The 20,743-nt window shown below is 49.4% G+C and overlaps 1 protein-coding gene across 1 annotated transcript in view; it reads right to left on the reverse strand.

The window, feature by feature from the left end:
- Window positions 1–20,743, reverse strand: part of ARHGAP40 (Rho GTPase activating protein 40) — a gene marked incomplete at both ends in the record, with an annotated part of 24,520 nt that continues 3,777 nt past the window's right edge. The window contains 15 exon segments of the mRNA XM_082644488.1: window positions 1–24; window positions 27–94; window positions 901–956; window positions 2,577–2,938; window positions 2,942–2,963; window positions 4,888–5,029; window positions 5,032–5,067; window positions 6,856–7,009; window positions 7,330–7,449; window positions 8,062–8,153; window positions 9,704–9,805; window positions 9,808–9,867; window position 12,261; window positions 12,264–12,463; window positions 18,068–18,144. Of these exon segments, the coding sequence (XP_082500614.1) occupies window positions 1–24; window positions 27–94; window positions 901–956; window positions 2,577–2,938; window positions 2,942–2,963; window positions 4,888–5,029; window positions 5,032–5,067; window positions 6,856–7,009; window positions 7,330–7,449; window positions 8,062–8,153; window positions 9,704–9,805; window positions 9,808–9,867; window position 12,261; window positions 12,264–12,463; window positions 18,068–18,144 (1,516 nt within the window).

A 20,743-nucleotide genomic window follows, 5' to 3' on the forward strand; every position in this document is an offset into this window, starting at 1 on the left:
TTAGGTGGGGTTCTGTATGATGACCCCCACTCGCCATGGGGGTTGGTGCGGTACAGATCTAAAAGGTGGGCATCTGGGTCCAGGCGATGCTCACCTGTGGGAAGCAGGGGTGAAGGAGGTTGAGGTAGGAAAGACCAGCCTCCCTCCCCGCAGCCAAAGGGAACCGCTCTGATGCAATTTGTGCTCCAGAGCCCCCTTGTGGCCACAGCTGGACATCACCCCTTCTCCTCCTTCCCTCCCTCTCTTGTAAGGCTTTGCCTGAGGACCCTCCCTCAAAGCATCACTACACGCAAAGCCTTGTCTTAGCCTCCGCTCCTTAGCTGGTGGCTCTCAAAGTGTGGTCCTTGCGTTAGCAGGATGTGGAAACTGGTTAGAAATGCAGATTCTCAGGGCCCAGCCACCTGTGTCTTAATAGCCCTCTGGGTGATTCTGATGCACCACTCAAGTTTGAGAATCACTGCTCCAGAGAATGCAGCTGAGGACAGCTGCCTATCCTCGGTCCCCACAAAGCTGGGGACTCTCAGAGCTGGACACGTGTTTACAGAATTCCTTAAGGAATCCATGGTCACTGGCCCGGGAGGAGGCCAACTTCAGCTAGGCTGGCCCAGAAGCATCAGTTTCACTGGAGGTACTGACAACTGTCACACTAAACAAAAAATTCTGCCCCCTCCGTGTCTGATGCCAGCTCCAGGCAAAACTCCAGGACGGAATCCTAAGGCATGCACAAGCTGACCCTTGCCTCACAGCTGGGTTCCACTTGGTTTCACAGGAGACAGAGGGCTGAGGGGGAGATTCATCCCAGGGTGGACTCTGGCCTCCCCCAGAGGGGTCCAGTGAGCCCTCAAGGTCAAAGAGCTCCCAGTGATCTGGGCTCAGACTCATTCCCCCCTGGAAACTTACTGATATTCCCTCTGACTTCGAGGAGGAGGATGCCGGCTGACTTCATGGACCTGTTGCTGTAAGACAGAGAGAAGCAAGCCACTGGCTCTTCTAGAGGCAGCAAGAACATCCACTGCGTATGGAGCCCAGGACTGGAAGGGGCGGCCTCACTGATTTTTGGTCACAGGTGGGAGATGAGACATATGGACCCTCCTGAGAGAGCCGGAGCCCAGGAAGGAACCCAGCACCCAGAGGCAGGGAAGAGGCAGTTGGATGGCACTAGGGGAGGGCCAGCCATGGGTCCCCTGCCACAAGGCCCCTTCCTGCTGGGCATCAGAGTGGAAGCTATGGGAGTGGTGGGATGAGTGACAGATGAGGACAAGAGCCTGCAGTGAGGGGCAAGTTCTGAGTCAAGATGGATTATGAATGTTGTATGAGTATATATATTAATTATAACTAGTATATAAGTATCATATAATTATCATGTGATAATTATGGATATCCTGAGCTCAATTCCAAAGTCTGTCCCCAGTTTGCTGTGCGGCTCTGGGCAAGGCCCTTTCCCTCTCTGAGCCTCAGTTTTCCCATCTGTACAAGGAGGAACTGGACTAGACACTTGCTAAGGACCAACAGTCCAAGACTCCTTTGTGCCAATTCCATCAGGGAGGCTCCTGAGGGTTCAAGCTGTTTCTTACATCCTGGAGTGACAGCTGCAGATCATCCCCATGGATCCTCTTCCAGCTCTTTGGCCACACTGACTCAGGACCTTTGCACATGCAGTTTTGGGTGCCTAGATGCCTTACCTCATTTCCCACACTATACCAGGTGCCTTGTTTTACATTCACATGGTTCCCTGTATTTCTTATACAACCTAATACAGCTTGTAACTTGATATTTACTTTGTGGCTATTTGACTCATGTCTATGTCTTCCACAGGGCTGTGAACTTGTAGGTCCAGGGCCCCTGTCTGTTCTTTTCCTTGTGATTCTAGCATTCCACATGGTACCTGGTCTAGAATAGGCATTCATTAAATACCTGTGAAATGAATGAATGAATAAATGAATGAATCATGGCTATCACCATTACGATTTGGAGCCAAGAAGTTCTCTGAGAAGGCTGGAGAACCCAGCTCTGACCACCCCAGAAAGGGAAAGGTCAACAGCAGGCACAACTCCCCTCAATGGCCTTCAGCTCGAGGGGCTGAACTCTCACTGCACCAGCACCCTGTTCCCTGCAGGGGAGAGGCTCCTGTAAGGGGTAAGGGGAGGTGGCCTGCACTCAGAATACAGGATGCACACACACAACACACCCACACCAGCTGCTTGTGCACGGATCATATGTCCACATACACAATGTCCCCCAAAGCGTGCATACATAAACACAGGCTATAGAAACATGTGTGCACATGCGTTCACCCTCACACACAACAGGAGTGCGTGCAGGGCACCTCCAGACGCATGCATCTAGGTTTACATAAATACACATGATGCACAAGGCGACACTGCCAACTTCCCTGTTCTGGACTCCTCCTGGAAACACTCAGTATTCTTAGAAGTCCCTTCTCTTCTACTACCCCCCTCCCCACCCCAATCACTCGACACCCCACAAAGCAAACCCCACTTTCCTAACCCTTGGCAAAGCACACAAGTGCTGCCTAAAAATGAGGCAGGGGTGATAGCTTCCAGGAGACCCCGCACCGCCCCACCGTTTCCTCCTTACTCAGCCGCGTCACCTCCCTCGTTTCTGAGACCCCGCCTCCTCTGTCGCTGCGACGGGCCCGGGACGCCCCCTGTTGGCCACAGTCGGCAGCGCCGTTCCTGGCAGCTTGGTTGTGAGTCCTGGCTGATGCAGAGGATGCGAAGGCACGGCCACCAGGTGCCCTCCCGCCACCCCTTGCCTCTTTCTCTTCCACCTGTGGGGGCGGGGCAGTGGTGCAGGGCTCACTTACCAACTCGGGGCCGTCCGTCGCCTTGTTCCTGTCTGCGTGCATCCTTCGCAGCCAGGTCTTGAGTCCCCCATCGCAGAGCTGGGGGCACCGGCGAATGCTGTCGTTCAGTTTTCACACCTGGACCACCAAGAAAGACCTGGCCAGAAAGAATCAAGTCTTAGCAGGGGCGTCGGGTTGCTGGGGTGAGAAGCAGAGCCGCCAGGGTCACTGGGGCCTCTTCCCTGTCCCAGCGTCTCAAACAGAGCTTGGCAATATGTATTTGTTGAACTTGGGGCTGAAGCACTAGTTGGATGGGAGGAGGGGGGCCATTTAGTCCCTAAATGGAGCCATGGGGACTCTGAAAGCAGAACCCACCCTTGGGCTCCCTGACAGGGATCTCCCAAGACAGAGGCTGGAGGGTACTGCACCTTCTGTGGGACAGGTGCTCATTGTCTTACCCAAGCAAGGGTGTCCCCAAGAACACACCTGCAGTGGGCTAAGGCTTTGAGAACCCCAGCCAGCCCTCACTGGCGGATCCCCAAAGACCCCCGGATCAGCCCATACCCTCTGTCACATCAGAACCCAGCAGACAGTCAGGAGAATCCAGACTCCATGGACCCTGATAATAAAGGGCATGTGCCCTGGACTCTGACAGGACTGGGTTCCATTCTGGGCTCCTCTGTTTACTGGCTGTGTGACACCCAAACAAGGTGACACATATGAGAGGGAGAGGAAGAGGATTTTTCTATTTTACTTTACCTACATCTGTGTTGCCTGAAAGATTTACAAGAAGTCATTAAGGTATTTCTTGAATTTAAAAAACTGCGTACAGGGCTTCTCTGGTGGCGCAGTGGTTGAGAGTCCACCTGCCGATGCAGGGGACACGGGTTTGTGCCCCGGTCCGGGAAGATCCCACATGCCGCGGAGCGGCTGGGCCCGTGAGCCATGGCCGCTGAGCCTGCGCGTCCGGAGCCTGTGCTCCGCAGCAGGAGAGGCCACAGCAGTGAGAGGCCCGCGTACCGCAAAAAAAAAAAAAAAAAAAAAAAAAAACAAACCTGCGTACAATAAAAAGTGTTTTAGTAGTCCCATTAGCCCAGAGAGCTGAAAGAGCATGAAGAAAGGGACTCTGGGCATGTAGGAGGGTACCTGTGATGGGGAAGGGTGGGAGTTCTCAGCAGAAGAGTTGACTCTTGAACTGGGTCTTGAAGAATGAGCAGAGAGTACCAGCTTTCTGCTCTTTCTAAAATGGAAGGGAATCCCAGGCAAAGTGAACTACCTAAGCAAAAACGCAGAGGCATGCAGTGCAGGATGAGTTTGGAGAATGAGCTGGCATTTGGTGCATTTAGAACAGAAAAGATTGCTTGAGTTTGGAGGAGGGAGAAACTGGAAACAGTCAGAAAGCTTCACTTGTGGGTTTCTGGAATTAAAAAAAAACTATCTTATGACTTTATAGATGAAGGGAAGGATAGAAGGGAGGAAGGGAGAGAGGGAGAGAGTGAGAGAGGGAAGGTGAGAGAGAGAAAGGGAGGGGGCAAAAGTGAGTGGGTGGATGGGTGGATGAATGCATGGAGGGGTGGATGGATGGGTGGGTGGGTGGACTGATGGATGGGGGTGTATGGATGGGCTGTGCCCATCCGGGAAGCACCATTTCCTTCCAAGACCCATCTGCTTTCTTTAGAGAAAAAGTCTCAGGAAAGACTTGGCGGGACTTCCCTGGTGGTGCAGTGGTTAAGAATCTGCCTGCCAGTGCAGGGGACATGGGTTCGAATGCTGGTCTGAGAAGATCCCACATGCCCCGGAGCAATTAATCCCATGAGCCACCACTACTGAGCCTGCACTCTAGAGCCCACGAGCCACAACTACTGAAGCCCGCATGCCTAGAGCCCGTGCTCCACACCAAGAGAAGCCACCACAATGAGAAGCCCGCGCATCGCAACGAAGAGTAGCCCCCGCTCGCCGCAACTAGAGAAAAGCCCATGCACAGGAACGAAGACCCAACGCAACCAAAAATAAATAAATAAATAAATTTATTTTTTAAAATGTCTTGGCCATCATGGTTGGTGACCATTGCACCCCAGCACCTGGCATAGTTGTGGAATAAATGAATGAGCAGATTTGGAGGCGTTATTTTGGGTGTAGGCCGAGGCCGTAGAGTGAAGGCAGCTCGTGGTAACTTTTCCTTCGGGATGTTTCTGCTGGGTTCTGGGAGGATCAGGATGAACAGTGAAGGGCCTGCAGGCACTGGGTCAGGTCGGGGATGTCTGCGGGAAGAGGGAGGGCTTGGTCTCCTGTCCCCATGGGAGGTTCAGGAACCATCCCTCCCTGGGGTTGGAGGCCTCTTCTCGAGGAGGGGAGACTCTAGAGCTGGAAAGAACAGGAGTGGCCAGGAAACCTTTCCTCCTAAGGCCTGGAACTGTTTCCCGGGCTAGTGTAGCTCAGACAGAGGCCCAGCCAGTGCTGGTCTCAAGGCTCACTCTCTGCACTGTGTGAATAAAAAGTAACACACATGTGTGCGTGCACACACACATTCACATGCACTCACAGACATGTGCACACACACACACACACATGCCCAGATGTGCAGCCTCAGACCTGTGGCCCAGGGTCAGAAAGGCAAGGAACCAGCCATCACCTCTAGGAAGTGAATAGCTCCTGGAGACAAGGAGCCATTAATGAAAACCTTCGTGTTTTGAGGGTTGGAAAGGAAAAGCTGTCCCACACCTGAGGTCAGGATCTCTGGAGCTGTAGAATTCAGAGGAACAGTTCACCAGAGCCAGGCCACACCCATCAGCGGTGATCCAGCTGGAGCCCGGGGAACAGCTGTGCGGGGGACACAGAACCTGAGTGCCTAGGGTTTTGTCCCTCAGAGCCTGTGTGGCCTTCATTCATTCATTCACTCACTCAGCAAATATCGTTAAGCATCTTTTAGGTGCCAGGCTCCAGTCCGAGGACCCAGGACATTGTGGTGAAGGAAATAAAGGGGCAGGTTTGTAGAGTGTATGTTTCAGGGGGAGAAGACAGACAATAACAAACAAAGAAATAACTAAGTAGCTTCAAACACTGATTTGTACTAAGAAGAAAACAAGCAGAGTATTATAACAAGTGGTGCCTGGGTGGGCAGGCTTGCCAGGACAGGAGGGTCACTTTCCAGCCCTGACATTGAGCTGAAATATGAATGCCAAGATGCAGTCAGCCTAATAAAGGGGTGAATTTCCAGGCAGAAAGAGCAGCAAGTGCAGGCACTCAGAAGAAGGAAAGAGAAACGGGCACGTCGAAGCAGGGGAGCCTGGCCGGGTGGTGGTGACAGAGAGGGGCACAAGATGGGTACAGAGTCAGAGTTTATTCCCAGTGGGTTTCAGAGGGTTTGAAGCTGTCGAGTGATCGGCTCTGATTCCATCTATATGAGAAGCAAATGTTGGAGAGGATTTCTCAGGGTCTCTGCCCTCTGCTTGGGAGTGGATATCAGACTGCCTGAACTCTGAAGCTTTTTGGAGAATCACAGAGAGAGAGAAAGAGAGCGTATCCTTGGGTTTCCCTCAAGGTCAAAAGCTTTATTCTTCTGCGAAAACCAGAAGTGACTGTGTTTACTCTCTATGGATTGGGAGGAAGTCCAGGCAGGAACTTATACATGTGGGATATAAACAGAGAGAGATCCAATGTGATTCATGCCGGTCTGCAGACGGACACACAGGTGGACGGCTGTGCACACATGTGCCCACAGATACACAACTAGACAAACCCAGTAGGGTCGACCCCATGGATATCGTGAAGGGAAGAAAACCGGTCCAGTGGGGACTGATAGGGACTGTGGTGGGCAAACACTTGCCCTCCTCTCCTCCCCGTCACACTACACACACACACACGTGCATACACACACAGAACATGCATGGACACACATCCACACCATACACATGCACACATGTGTGTGCATGCACATGTACTTAGCATGCACACACATAGTCAAATGTGCATGCACTCACAGCTCGAGGTCACAGGGACAGTCCTGTCTTCCCACCACTTCTCCAACCAAGGCCAGTGTCATCAGACACTTTTCCCCCCAAACACAAAGGGCTGGGCATGCTCGCTGGGCACCACAGGGAAGGCCTGGAGGTACTCCGCGGTGAGCAGAGGCACCGGCAGTGCCTGGATGGGCATTTGGAGCAAATCAGATGCGTCGTTGTGATTCAGCTTGTGTTCCAGCCCCTGAAGGAAGGAGGGGCGCTGATGAGAAGTTGGCTTGAGGCTCCAGTAAAAGTCACTCTGCCACTCCTCTGGGCCTCAGTTTCCTCATCTGCAAAGTGGTGATAAGAGGATTAAATGGCCTAATGTGTGTAAGTCACTCAGCACAGGGTTTTGCTCAATAAATGTGAGTGGTCTGACTCCAGGGCCCGCACTCTCAACCCCTCTGCTGTATTGTGCCACCTTCACCCTTCCAAACTCTCCTGGAATTCCATGACCCAAACAGATACCAAAGACAGAACACTGATAAACCATGAAATGGATTCTCTCCTGGCTTAACACACGGAGGAGGGTGCTGGGAGATGCGGCCTCAACGAAGTGGGGAAGCCAAACCATGACTTTGACCCTGGCACCCTGGGAATGCCCGATGTGTCCAGCCCTCTCTCTTCCAAACAGGACAGCAGCTATGGGAGAAAGAAACCAATGTTTAAACCAGCAACCAATGGAAAGCGGGATTCAAACATGTGTGTTTGTCTCCCATGAAAACCAGAAAGAAGAGAGAGTTTGGAGGAGCTTTCCCTCAAAATGAGAAGAACAGCATTCTTGGCCGCTGCCATGAGCCAGGGATTGTTCTGAGAGCTTTACGTGCATTTATCTCATTTCATCCGTAATAAAAGGAGCATGCTGTTATTCTAACCTTCCTCTGCAGATACTGAAAGAAAGGCTCATAGAGGTTTAAAAATTCATCCCAAGGATGACTATAAGTTACACGTGGACTAACCTCCATGCTGTTCAAGGGTCAACTGTAATAATTTGACTCTCTTCCAATTGAATGTTAAATTCTGTTATTTGTGCAAAAATTTTTTAAGTTTAAGACATTATTAAAGACTCCTATGTTAAAAATTCAAAAAAAATTCATCCCAAGTTTCTCAGCTACCAAATGTCAGAGGCCGAATTTGAACTCAAGTCTCCCGATTCTATAGTTCACACTCATATCCCAGGCTAGACGTCTCCCAATAATGGCTCCAGAGCCAGCCTCTCTTGGGCTAAATGAGCCCAATCTGGGGATAACTTCCGGCTTGAAAGACCAGCGGGACCTGGGTGCTGGGGAGGGATCTACGGTCGGCTTCCAGCAAGGTGTCAAGGGACACGCTGAAAAGGCAAGTTTCTGAGGAAGTCAAAGAGCAGAAGGGGAATTTCACTTCCTGGAATGACAGCTGGGCTCCAACCTGCGAGATCTCGTGGGTAACTAGAATCAGACTCTTTTCCCTGCATGAGGACTGAGCTCTCTGGAGGATGGTTGAGCTAAAAATTCTCCACATCTCTCCAACAGAACCTTTGGCCTCAGTGATCATGAAAACGTTAGGTGCACCACAAAGCAGAAAATCTCAGCTGGATAAAGAGATGTTCAAAGGAAAACGTGCTGCAGCCCCAGGGAGTGCTGAGTATGACATGTGACAATGGCCTGGGGTAGAGGGTCTAGATCTGCAAGGACAGGCTGAGTTCTGAAGAAATGTATTTCTCATCCTGCCTTGCAGTCTTCTTGGGCAAATTCCTCCTTCCCAATCTTCTCTAATTTCCTTCCTTCTCCCTTCAACCACCTACATGTTTCTCTGAGAAACCCCTACCTCTGGCCTTTCTTATCCCCCATCCTCTTGTCTTTGAAGAAGCAAACAAAAAAAATCACAGTGTGTAATGTTGACAGTGATGCAGTGAGATGAACACTCTCATACACTATTGAAGGCTAATATATACCAAGAACTGAATAAGTATATTCTAAAATAATCTAAGATGCATTCAAAGTTGTGTGTGCAGCCATAGTGATTGTGTTTTATAATAGAAAATCATGAAATAATAAATGTCCACTAATAAGAAATGGTTAAATAAATCACATCCACAAGGAGGGAAATAGTGCCCTGATTAAAAATCATGTTTTCAAAGAATGTTTAATAGTTGTGGTAAATGATAATACTGTTCCAAGGTCATTACCCCTCCTTGTATCCATATCCTTTGCCATGTGAATTTGCAATCCTTCCTATGAAAGAAGCAGAAAGTACTTTCCCACTCCTTGCTGGTCAGTCAGGTGATAGCTTTGGCCAGTGGAACAGTAGATTCCGTGACGCACACAGAGGTTTAAAATGCATGGTGTGGTAGGGTTTGCCCTCTCGTGCCCTCTTGCCATAAGGACAGGCTCCAGATAGCCTGCTAGTCCCAGGAGAATGAGAGAAATATGAAGCAGACCCAGACCCTGCCAACAGCCTAGATCAGCCAACTGACCCCCAGTTCACCCCCAAACAGAGTAAATAATTGTTTTAAGTCATGAGTTTTTGGGGTCTTATTATGTAGCATTACTGTGACAATAGCTGAATGATACAGTGACTGAGAAGTGCCCATAATTCTAGAATACTTAGTGAAAAAAGGCTATACACACACATGAAAAACAAAAAGGAAGATGATACCCTGAAAGTTAATAGAGCTTATATCTGAATTGCATTTTTCGTTTTTGTATTTTTGATCTATTTCCCAAATGTCCTACAATGAGCAGGAATTGTTTTCACATGCAAAATTTTATATATATATATATATATATATATATATATATATATGAAAGAAATATCGCAGCTAAGCATATTTTGGTGGAACATTCCCCAGGCAGCTCCCTCGATGAGAAAGCTGGGACTTTAGCCTCAGGGTTTTTGATGCGCTGGAACCACTGACCTGTCCCCTTCCGTTTGCCGGCCTTGCTCTTTTTTAGGTCGAAGCCCAGGACATCACAGAGCATGGTCAGCTCGATAAGGGCTAAGGCAGGGACCTTCTGATATCCTGTAAGGACAAGTCTCCTACCCTAGTCAGGCCAAGTCTGCCCTTGGGGATCCTAATTTCTAAGGAGAAAAGGAAAAACAATCGTTCAAGCCATGCACCAGTATGTGCGTTGAGGCTCCCCCATCCGCCCAGGCCACCAGGAAGAGGAAGCGCAGAGTGGAGAAGCGCAGGGGCTGAGGACTCCATCCCAGGTTCAAGTTCAAGCTCTACCTCTGACTGATGGGGTCACATTCTGAGCCTCTAATTCCCCGTTTGTCATCATAAAATTGTGCCTACCTTGTGAGGTTTTTGCAATGGTAAAATGGGCTAAGGGGTGTAAAGTGCTTCGGGTGCCGGAGGCCCCAGTGAATGGAGGATGCTTTTACTACCTGCATTCCAACAGGAGGGGCAGGAGGAAAGTGGCCACCCCACAGGCCTCTTCTCATTATGTCTATTCAGGTCCTTTGTTGCTCTCTCTCACCCTATCTGTCCCTACGCTTGGCCGTGTCACCCACAGCTCCCCTCTTCCTCACTCTGCGTAACGACAGAATATTAATTGAAAAATAAATGATGTTAGACTGCGCCATCTAGAGGCAATAGTGGGGATCTGCAGGCATTCCTGCTATCAGAGGTGAAAAATGCCGAGAGACGGGGGGGACAGATTTCTTCAGTATTACCAGAAGACTTAACCAGAATACTCCCCAGTGCCCCATTAGAGTGCTCTAAGAAGGGAACGGAATCATGCTGTGGTTGTCGATAATAATGTTGTGGCTATAATACAGCCCAGTGCTCGTTGTATGGGCTATGGAGTCACACTCTCTGGGCTCGGATTCTGACTTCAGCTGTGAGTTTGGGTAATTTTACCCTTTTGTGTGTCAAGTTTCTCATCTGTAAAATGGGGCTAATAATAGCATCTACTTCACAAGGTTGTTGAGGATATTATATTGGATAAAGCATATAAAACACAGTTCCTGAGGGAATTCTGTTGCGGTCCAGTGGTTAGGACTCTGCGCCTTTGCTGCTGAGGGCCAGGGTTCAATCCCTGGTCGAGGAAATAAGATCCCAAAAGCCACGTGGCCAAAAAACACAGCACCTGACATATACTGAGTACTCAGGCATTATAACTATTACTATTTCTTAGTTTATTTATAGTTAATTACTGTCAACATAACAGAATGAAATTCAATCATGTATATAAAGTACTTGGTCTAATAACTGATCCACGGTAAAAGGTCAGCAATATGTGGTACCCTTTAGCATTAATTACTATCATTACTCATAGCTGAGTGGGGAAAATCAAATTACCAAGATGAGAAGATAAGATAATGTTGAACATTAATTATCTCCGATGCTTTAGGAATAGAAAGTCATTATTTAAAAATTTTATTTGATGAACTATGGTTACATAAGATATTAACACTGGGAGAAAGTAGGTGAAGAATACATGGGAACTCTGTACTATTTTTGCAACTTCTTGTGAGTCTAAGATTATTTCAAAACAAAAGGTTTAAAAGAAGATTCCATTCGAGGGAAAGACAGTGCTTTCACATTGGAGTGGGGTTCTTGTGGGGGTGGAGGGCAAATTTCCTAAGCAAGAGGGAGTAATGGTCAATCTGGAAGGCTGTGGGTCAGGCTGCTGGAGGCTCAGTTAGCTCCATCACTTCCCTCTGAGCTTCATTTCTCTTTTTTCTATCTATAAAGTGGGAGTACAATGACAGCACCCATCTCGTAGGGTGAGGTAAGGAAACAAGCCAGTGCATGTGAACGATGCCTCTGGAACAACTCCTGGGGCAGGGAAGCCCTCAGTAAAATGTTACCTAGGATTATCCAGCCACATCAAAATATGATCAATGAAGAACCTCTTCCTTCAGCAGCACGAGGACCTGGGAAAGACTCTTCCTGATGAGAGATCAGAAGCCTGGTTACCCTGGGGGGAGGGGGGATTAACTGGGAAAGGACATGGGGGAGCCTTGGGGTGATGGGAGGGTTCTATATCTTGATCTGGTGGTAGTTACACAGGTACACGCATCAAGATGTACAAGGTAAATATTTGTGCACTTTACTGGAAGTCTGGGACTGTACTGGGACAATTGAACATTTGGAAAAGAAAAAAACTAAGAAGTTGGGTCTCTCGCACCAGACACCAAAATTAATTTTAAAAACACAACTAGAAAAACACATGTAGGTAGATAGTTAGTTTGCTGGATGAGGGAGGACTTTCAATGCATAAAAGCAAAGAAGAAAAGGATAAATGAAAATAAAGAGGAGCATAAATGACTGTAGTTCCCTAGTCCCCAGTCCCTGACGTGGGCAGTCACTCATTAAATATTTGTGGAATGAACTAAAAGAATGTGTGATTCAACAACTGTCTGCTGGGTGCCCGGTAGCATGGAAAGGGTGAGGATGGAGGGACAGGATGTGCTGGTGCCTAAAGGCAGGGTCTAGCCACCAGCCCTCTGCGCAGTAGCAACACTTCCGGCAGGGAGCCCTTGCCCCAGGCACAGGTGCCTCCCGGGGGCCACCTGCCTCTCTGCAGAAGCAGCACAGCTTGTTCGGAGTAAGCGGGGTCCATGACGAAGGTTTCCCCCCCGCCAGCCTGCACCTGCAGCCCTTCAGACTCTGCTGCTGTGGGGAAACAGAACACAGAGGCTGTCAGGACCACTGGCTCCCTACTTCCTGCAAGCCCAGAGCCCCAGGAAGTGATTTCCCAGGCTTGTGCCCATGCTCAAGCCCAGTAACCTCAGTAACAGTTGCCTAGGATACAGGGGCCGAGGTCGTGACTCAGGGAAGCAAGCTCTTAGGCTGAGGACTGAGGCTTTTGGCCCAAGAACTGATTTCCAGGCTCAAGCTCAAAGCCCCAGGATCCTCGAATAAAAAAGCATACAGCTCAGACCCATTGCCCCAGGAAGTCGTTTCCTAGCTAAGGCCCTTGCCCCAGGAAGTGTTTTCTTAGCTAAGGCCCTTGCCCCAGGAAGTAATTTCTTAGCTAAGTCCCTTGCCCCAGGATGTGGTTTCCTAGCTAAGGTTCATTGCCCAGGAAGTGATTTTCCAGGCTGAAGCCCATGGGCCTGATAGGAAAAGTCCACTCAAGGGCCCAAGTTTTCCCCTCAGGGTTCCTTCCTACTGCCCTCAAGCTGGAAAGGCAAACAGATAGAAATGTTCAGAGGTGTGCACGTTCTCTCACTTCACAGAGCAGCCCCTCTATGAAGACTGGAGGATTCCCAGGGCCCTGGAGAGTGAAGGCCCCTTATGTGGAGGAGACTCAAAAGCCCCGGAACTGAGCTTGTTCCAATTCACACCCAAGTCCCCACTCTCTGGAGACATTTCCTTTGCAAATTACAGACAGCTTCCAGTTAGTCACGTGGGAAGCAGATGATACTCACACACCCCAGGGAAATAGGAGCCACTCACTACTCTTTCTTCATAGATGGAGCGGCTGAAGCTCAGAGATCTTCCCAAGATCCCGTGACTGCTAAGTGGGAGAGTGGGCATTGGGACCCAGGTCTTTCTGCTTTCAGTGCTTATCATTTCAATTGCTGGGTTATGCCACATCAAATCTATTCCAAGAAAGAAGATGCCCACAACCTATCAGGTTTCAAGTGCCAGCAGGACATATAAATGACAATAAAAAGTATGAGAGTTGCACTGATAATGGCTATAGAGAGAGAGAACCTAAGCTTTCAGGCCACCCAAGGACACACAGTGGCAACGGACATATGCATATTGGCCTACACAGCTGACGAAGACCTAATGTAAAATGGGGACGCAGCGCATGCAAGCTATGCAGTTAAAGAAACCTCAGCTAGGGGGCTTCCCTGGTGGCGCAGTGGTTGAGAGTCCGCCTGCCGATGCAGGGAACACGGGTTCGTGCCCCGGTTCGGGAAGATACCACATGCCGCAGAGCGGCTGGGCCCGTGAGCCATGGCCGCTGAGCCTGCGCATCCGGAGCCTGTGCTCCGCAACGGGAGAGACCACAACAGTGAGAGGCCCGCGTACCGGAAAAAAAAAAAAAAAAAAAAAAAAGCTAGAATTGGAGTCGGAACAGGCCTGTAGGGGGAGCTCTCACACCCTGCCATGCGTCACCAATTGCTCCGAACAGGAAGAGACCTATGCCTACAACTCCAACAGGAAGGGGCCCCTATTTATTTATTTATTTATTTATTTATTTTTTTTTTTTTTTTGCTGTACGCGGGCCTCTCACTGTTGTGGCCTCTCCCGTTGCGGAGCACAGGCTCCGGACGCACAGGCTCAGCGGCCATGGCTCACGGGCCCAGCCGCTCCGCGGCATATGGGATCCTCCCAGACCGGGGCACGAACCCGTATCCCCTGCATCGGCAGGCGGACTCTCAACCACTGCGCCACCAGGGAGGCCCGGGGCCCCTATTTAATATCCGTCAGGAAGAAGAAATTTTTTCTCCACCCCACGGACAGCCCAGCCAAAGACTGTAGCAGTCCAACCAATAAGAAGCCTCCATGCTTTTGTCTTCCAGCTTCCTCTGATGGGCTCTTTGGTTATCACACCCTTTCCCAATTTCCAGCTTTTCCCTATAAAAGCAATTTTCCTTTCCTTGTTCTCTGGATTTGCCTGTGGTCCCCCATAGTTGTGTATGCTTGGCCTGTTCTAGGCACTGAGGCTACAGCAGTGAGAAAGGACAGGAAATGTCCCTGGCCTCATGAGTTTACATTCTAGTGGAGGACATCAACAAATGCACAAATAAATGCACTATGTGATGTCAGGTGGTGATAAATCCTCTAACAATACATAAAGCAGGTCAAGGGGCTAGTGAGTGACAGGGAAGGGGGGCTGTTGGTGACAGCTTTCCAAGGAGGTGACGTTTGAGCCCAGTTCTGGTTGGAGAGAAGACGCCATGCAGATCCCCAGGGGAAGAGCATTCCAGGCAGCAGCAGCTGTGAGGACAAAGGCCCTGAAGCAGGAGTGGTCCAGGAACCACTTCATGGTCTAGGAACAGCAAGGAGGCCTGAGTGGCAGAAGTGGGGAGATGGGAAGGGGGGGTGGGAGGAGAGGAGGCAGAGTGGGGCACAGGACCAATTCTGCAAAGCCTGCTAAGCTGTGATGTGGTGGTTTTACATGTCTCCAAATTCTTTGACTCTCACCCCATTAAGAGATGGGAGTCTAATTCCTCTCCCTTTGAATATGGGCTGGACATAGGGAAATAGGATGTGGTAGAGTGATGCTTTCTTCCAAAGCTGGGTCATACATGGCGAGACAGCTTCTGCCTGGTTCTCTCTCTCTCCCCCTGCCCGCCCCCTCCCCCAAACTCTTGTTCTTAGAACCCAGTCACCATGCTGTGAGGAAACTCAGGCCACACACAGAGGCCTAGAGTAGGCTTTCCAGGCGATGGTTCCAGGTGAGGCCCAGCTGATGGTCACATCCACCACCAGACACAAGAGTGAGAAATCCTTTGAGGTGACTCCAGCCTCAGCCACCATCTGACTAACTGCGTGAGGGTCCCTGAGTGAGAACTGCCTAGCTGAGCCCTGTCAACCCCCATAACAGTGAGATATAATAATAGTAATAATAGTTGCTTTACACTGCTAAGTTGCTAAATTTGGGGTGCTTTGTTATGCATAATACATAATGGGAACATACAGTTGTCTATTATTCTGAAAGAGATGGAGACACATTTGGGAATTTGAGCCTAGGACTGAGAATTCCACTGGAATGTTCGCTCCACAGGGGAGACTTTGGTTTGTGTTCATACACACAGGAATATTATTCCACCATAAAAAAGAAGGAATTTGTGACAACATGGATGGACCTTGAGGGTATTATGTTAAGTGAAATAATTCAGACAAAGACAAATACTGTATGATGGAACCTAAAACAGCTCATAGAAACAGAGAGTGGAACGGTGGTTGCTAGGGGTTGGTGGGGGCAATGGGGAGATGCTGGTCAAAGGGTAACTCCTAGTTGTACAACGTGTAAGTTCTGGGGATCTAATGATTAGCATGGCGACTACAGTTAAAATACTTATACGTTGCTGAGAGAGTAGATCTTAAATGTTCTCACCACACACAAGTGCTAACTCTGTGAGGTGATAAAGCTCTTAATAACCTTTTTGTGGTAATCATCTCACAAAATATATGTGTATCAAATCATCACATTGAATACCTTAAACTTACACAATGTTATATGTCAATTATATCTCAATAAAGCTGGGGAAGACACATGTAATGTAAAAGAACAAAAGTTAAAAGTAAAAAAGGTGGTCCAAATATTGGGTAAATGTTAACACAACGGACGAAGATATCAATAGCACTTTCAGATTGAGAAGCATTCTAAGGAGGGAAAAAGAGTAAATCCACAAAGAACCTGTGACCGTGAGGAACCTTTATGCGCTTCGTAGCACAGCAAGAAAAATAAACAAGAACTGCTAGAAATGTGAGATTGACAGAAACACGTGGGCCTCATCATTTGCCATTTCCCCACGTGAACGTTGCTTTCCAGTTATGAGTTGGCAAGTTCTCCAGTTTCTCTTAGACCTCCGTGTCTTTGCATAATTCGTCCCCCCAGCCAAGGCTGGGGTTTCCCCAATCCTGGCCACCGTATCCCTTTTACATGAGACCTGGCCCACTCTTACTGCACGAAAGGCAGTCTTACAGCAAGAGCTTGGCGAGGTAAGGAAGGCATATTGCAGGAGGCCGTCAGCATCTCGGGGCCAGATGAGGACAAAGGGACATCACGACGTCAGGAGTGAGTGGAGCACAGATGTGGTGGGCCTTGTGGCTGCCTCCCCAGCATCCTTTCCACGCATCCCCCATTATAGCAGCTGTGACCCCCTCCCCCCCACCAGCCTAGTCACAGACGCAGGTCCAGGTAAGCTTGAATTAAGAACTGTTGTGTGAGTGCCTGCTGATGAGTACAGCGTTTTTTTAAGGGGATGAAAATGTTCTAAGATCAATTGTGATGAGGGTTACACAACTCTAGGAATAGACTGAAGACGGTTGGACTGCGTACTTTACAATGGGTGAATTATATGATATGTGAATTATAGTTCAATAAAGCTATTGTTTAAAAAAAACAGAAAAGAAAAGAACCATTGTGTGCATTCCTCCAGCCACAGGAATTGTTTCAAGAAGATAAAGCTCAGGGCTTTCGTTGGGAATTCTGAGATGTAGACAACTTGCTGAAGACATGTGCGAAAAATAAGTAGCCTCCCGGTGTTGGCAGTCACCCAGCGGGGATCTGGGCTTAGAACAAAGGGGATACCACGCACAGCAATAAAAAGAAATTTTAAAAGCGGGGCCTTAGATAATCTTGAGCAGTCGAATCATAAGAAGTTCACCCACAGAGTGCATTTTATCTGAAGTATCCTTACCTGGGGAGGTATCTTGGTTTTTTAATCCATGCCCTTTTTTAGGGGTGGGGGGGATACGCGGGCCTCTCACTGTTGTGGCCTCTCCCGTTGCGGAGCACAGGCTCCGGACACGCAGGCTCAGCGGCCATGGCTCACAGGCCCAGCTGCTCCGCGGCATGTGGGATCTTCCCGGACCAGGGCACGAACCCGTGTCCCCTGCATCAGCAAGCAGACTCCCAACCACTGCGCCACCAGCGAAGCCCTAATCCATGCCCTTTTGACAGATACTTGGATTGCTTCCATTGGGTCCAGATCATGAGTAAAAAGCAACCTCGTATTTGTTACCTTGTACCTTTGCACAGAGGTAGCAGTGGAAGAGAGTCGAAAGTGGAATTGCTGAATCAAAGGGTTTGTATAAAAATTTGACACTTCCTGCCAAGTTGCCTCCCCCGCAGAATTGTTCTATTGGATTTTTCTCTGTTTGTTGTCGTAGTTGTTATAGCCTGGAACAGGAGGCCAGTTTTGCTCCTGCTATCTACCTGGCTTCTGCCTCGTGGAGTCCTGTGCCCTGGAGTCTCTGAGGCTGTATTTTGCCCTCAGCCTGACACCCCACCCATGGATGTCCCCCCAACTTCTGGAGGTGTGATCCAGTACCTAGGACTAGCATCACAGGTGTGTGATCTGGTTAGTCCCACAGGATCCCAGGCTTAGGAGGAGCCCATGCTGGGTTTAGTGCCCTGCAGGCTCCGGATGCGCAGGCTCAGCGGTCATGGCTCACGGGCCCAGCCACTCCATGGCATGTGGGATCTTCCTGCACCGGGGCACGAACCCGTGTCCCCTGCATCAGCAGGTGGACTCTCAACCACTGTGCCACCAGGGAAGCCCCTTGAAATTCTTAATAATTTTTGAACAAGTGCCCCCAAGCTCATTTTGCACGTGGCCTGTCCCGCCAGCACCTTACCCACAGGCCCTGGCTTGCGCCTTTCCCCCAAGTGTCCTGCCCACACGCTGAGCTCCACCCTCCCATCCTGAAACGTCCTTGAAAGTGGTAAAGCAAAGCAATCCCAGGTCTGCCAGTGCCCGAGGAAGAGGCAGGGCACCAGTGCTCCCTGGACAACCTCTTGGCCAATTTTCCCGAGCGGAAGCTTAACTGGAGACTGATTCCCAGTTAATTATAAAATTGGCCGTTTAGCTTGATTTATGCTTTTTGAGAAAACTGCCAGTCCGGGAACCTCCTGTGTCTTTTTGGAAACCCCTGCTGGTGCACAACATGATTTCTTTAGTTGCTTTGTGATTTACTTGGAAATTACCAGCCTCTGGGTGTTTTCGTGACAATTTGAAAACTGCGGTGACTAAACCAAAACAAAAGTCATTACCTTTGTCCCCGTTTTGACAGCTAAGCAGGGAGAGGGGAGTGAACATTTCTTTGGGTGAACTTTTTGAGGAGGTCAGATGGGACACAGGAAGGGACAGAAATGAAACAAAACCCTAACAGTTCCAATGGCGTCACTGTCCCAAGGTCACATGACACAGTGCTGCAGTGAGTCCCGCATTTCACCAGAGAACAAGGGCACTCAGCACATCCACAGAATTTGTTCTGAGCATCACTAAGAGCCGATTTTTTGTTTGTTTTGTTTTCAGTGTTTTATTGACGTACAGTATATGCAGAAAAGTGCACAGATCCTCCATGTACAGCATGAATAACTGTCTCCTGTTGTCATTTTGTTTCCAGTGTTTCCTGAGCACTTACTACGTGCCCAGCACCAGACACGCGCCGGCATCAGTTTAATATTCACAGGTGGGTGCTATTGTCCCCAGTTTACAGATGAGGAAACAGACCCAGCAGTAGATGACCCACCCATACATACCCAGCTGGCAAGCAGCAGAGCCAGGATTCGAACCCACGTTGCAAGCCCCAGCTCTAGTGCTCTCAACTGGTATGCGCTGTGGTTTCAGGAAGCCCTTAGGTATGAAGGAAGTGATCTGAACCCATTCTTTCCCCACCATAAACTCTGATTCCCCTTCTGAACTCCTGGTCTCACCAGGTATTACCTTCAAGCACGCTGAGGGCCACTCCTGAAAATGCTCCCTTGTAATTCCCCACATTCAATTAAACACTAATTAATTCAGCCCTTCATACATCTCTTGCATCCACCCACTTCCCCCCATTCCCACAGCTGCCATCTTGGTTCAGGCTACCCTCCCCTCTTGCCTGGACCACAGCCTCATCACAGTCTTCCTACATGGCTTCTAGGTACCCTTATCTGGTTCAGAAGGATCTCCCAAGCTCTTGAAGCTGACTTATCAGTCTCCTGCTTGAGAGTACCCTGAGGATAAAATCCAGATACCTTAAGATGGCATGGGTGTGGCCTGACTCCATTTCCAACCTCATCCCCCGTCCTTTCTTCCTTCCTCTGCTTGGAGTGTCCTTCCCTCATCTGCCAGTTCTTCCTCAGGTCCCTGCCTGAAAGTCACTTTTTCAAAAAGACCTTCCCAGATCCCTTACCTGGATTAGGTCTCTGCTCTTTTGCTTTTGGATAACACACATTCATTCTTCCTGGAAATATCGATGGATTGTCTTCCCTAGTCACTGCTGTCTCCCCAGTGCCTAGAACACTGCTGGCAAATAGTAGGTGTAGTGTATATAGTAGACGGTCCCCGAGTTCTTTGACACCCTGCCATGGAGGGTGTCAAAGAGAGAGGTGGGGTCTATGGAGAGGTGGGGTCTGCATCTGCACCCTTTGAACCTGGCAGACTTGCAACCGCTGCAACCGACAGAACACAGCAGAAGTCAAGCTCTGTGACTTCTGAGTCGGGTCATGAAAGCCCCTACCTGGCTCTCTCCCTCTGCTTGCCCCTTCTCGGTGGCCATGCTGAGAAGCCCAGGCCAGGTACGAGGTCACCCCTAAGCGCTCCAGGTAACAGAGCTGGTCGAACCATGCCTTTGAGTCATTTTGGTCTAGGTTTCTGACATATGAGTAGAGAAGCTTCTAGATGTTTCCAGTCCCCAGCTGTGAAGTCACCTGCAACTGTTCAATCTTCCCAGCCAAGGCCCCAGAAATCATGGAGCTGAGACTAGCCATCCCCACTTGTCCTGCCCCAATCCTTACCCACGGAATCCATGAACAGAATCGCATATTTGTTGTCTTATGCCACTAAACATATTTTACAGTGTTTGAAAAGTTCTCCCAACAGAGTCCTAGGTGTGCAGCTTGTGTTGTCCCTCTGTCATTTAAGTTAATCACGGATAAACCAAATTATTGTTATCAATTCATTACCCCTCCCTCTACTTAAGGCATCTGCCATTCCTCCAACAGAGGCAGGGGCTACTGTCCCCCTGGCCCATCCACTGACTTGGGCTTTGGGTGCATGATGTGCCTTGGTCAGTGGAATGGTAGCAGACTTGAGGCTGTGTGGTGGGGCTGGCCCTCTTGCACATCCCATCACCATGGGACACGCTATCCCTGGATGGCTGCAGCCTGGGTCCCAGAATGAACTCATGTGGCACAGGCCAGAGCCCAGTGAGCACTCACAGCTTGAGCCTAGGGCCAGATCAGCCAACCCTCAACCGACCATCGACACATGGCGTGAATAAGTGTTACTTTAATAAATGGTTGCTGGTGAGTTTGGGATCATT

The sequence above is a fragment of the Mesoplodon mirus genome (genome assembly GCF_964341445.2).
Source record: "Mesoplodon mirus genome assembly, chromosome: 15".
NCBI classification, from domain to species: Eukaryota; Metazoa; Chordata; class Mammalia; order Artiodactyla; family Ziphiidae; genus Mesoplodon; species Mesoplodon mirus.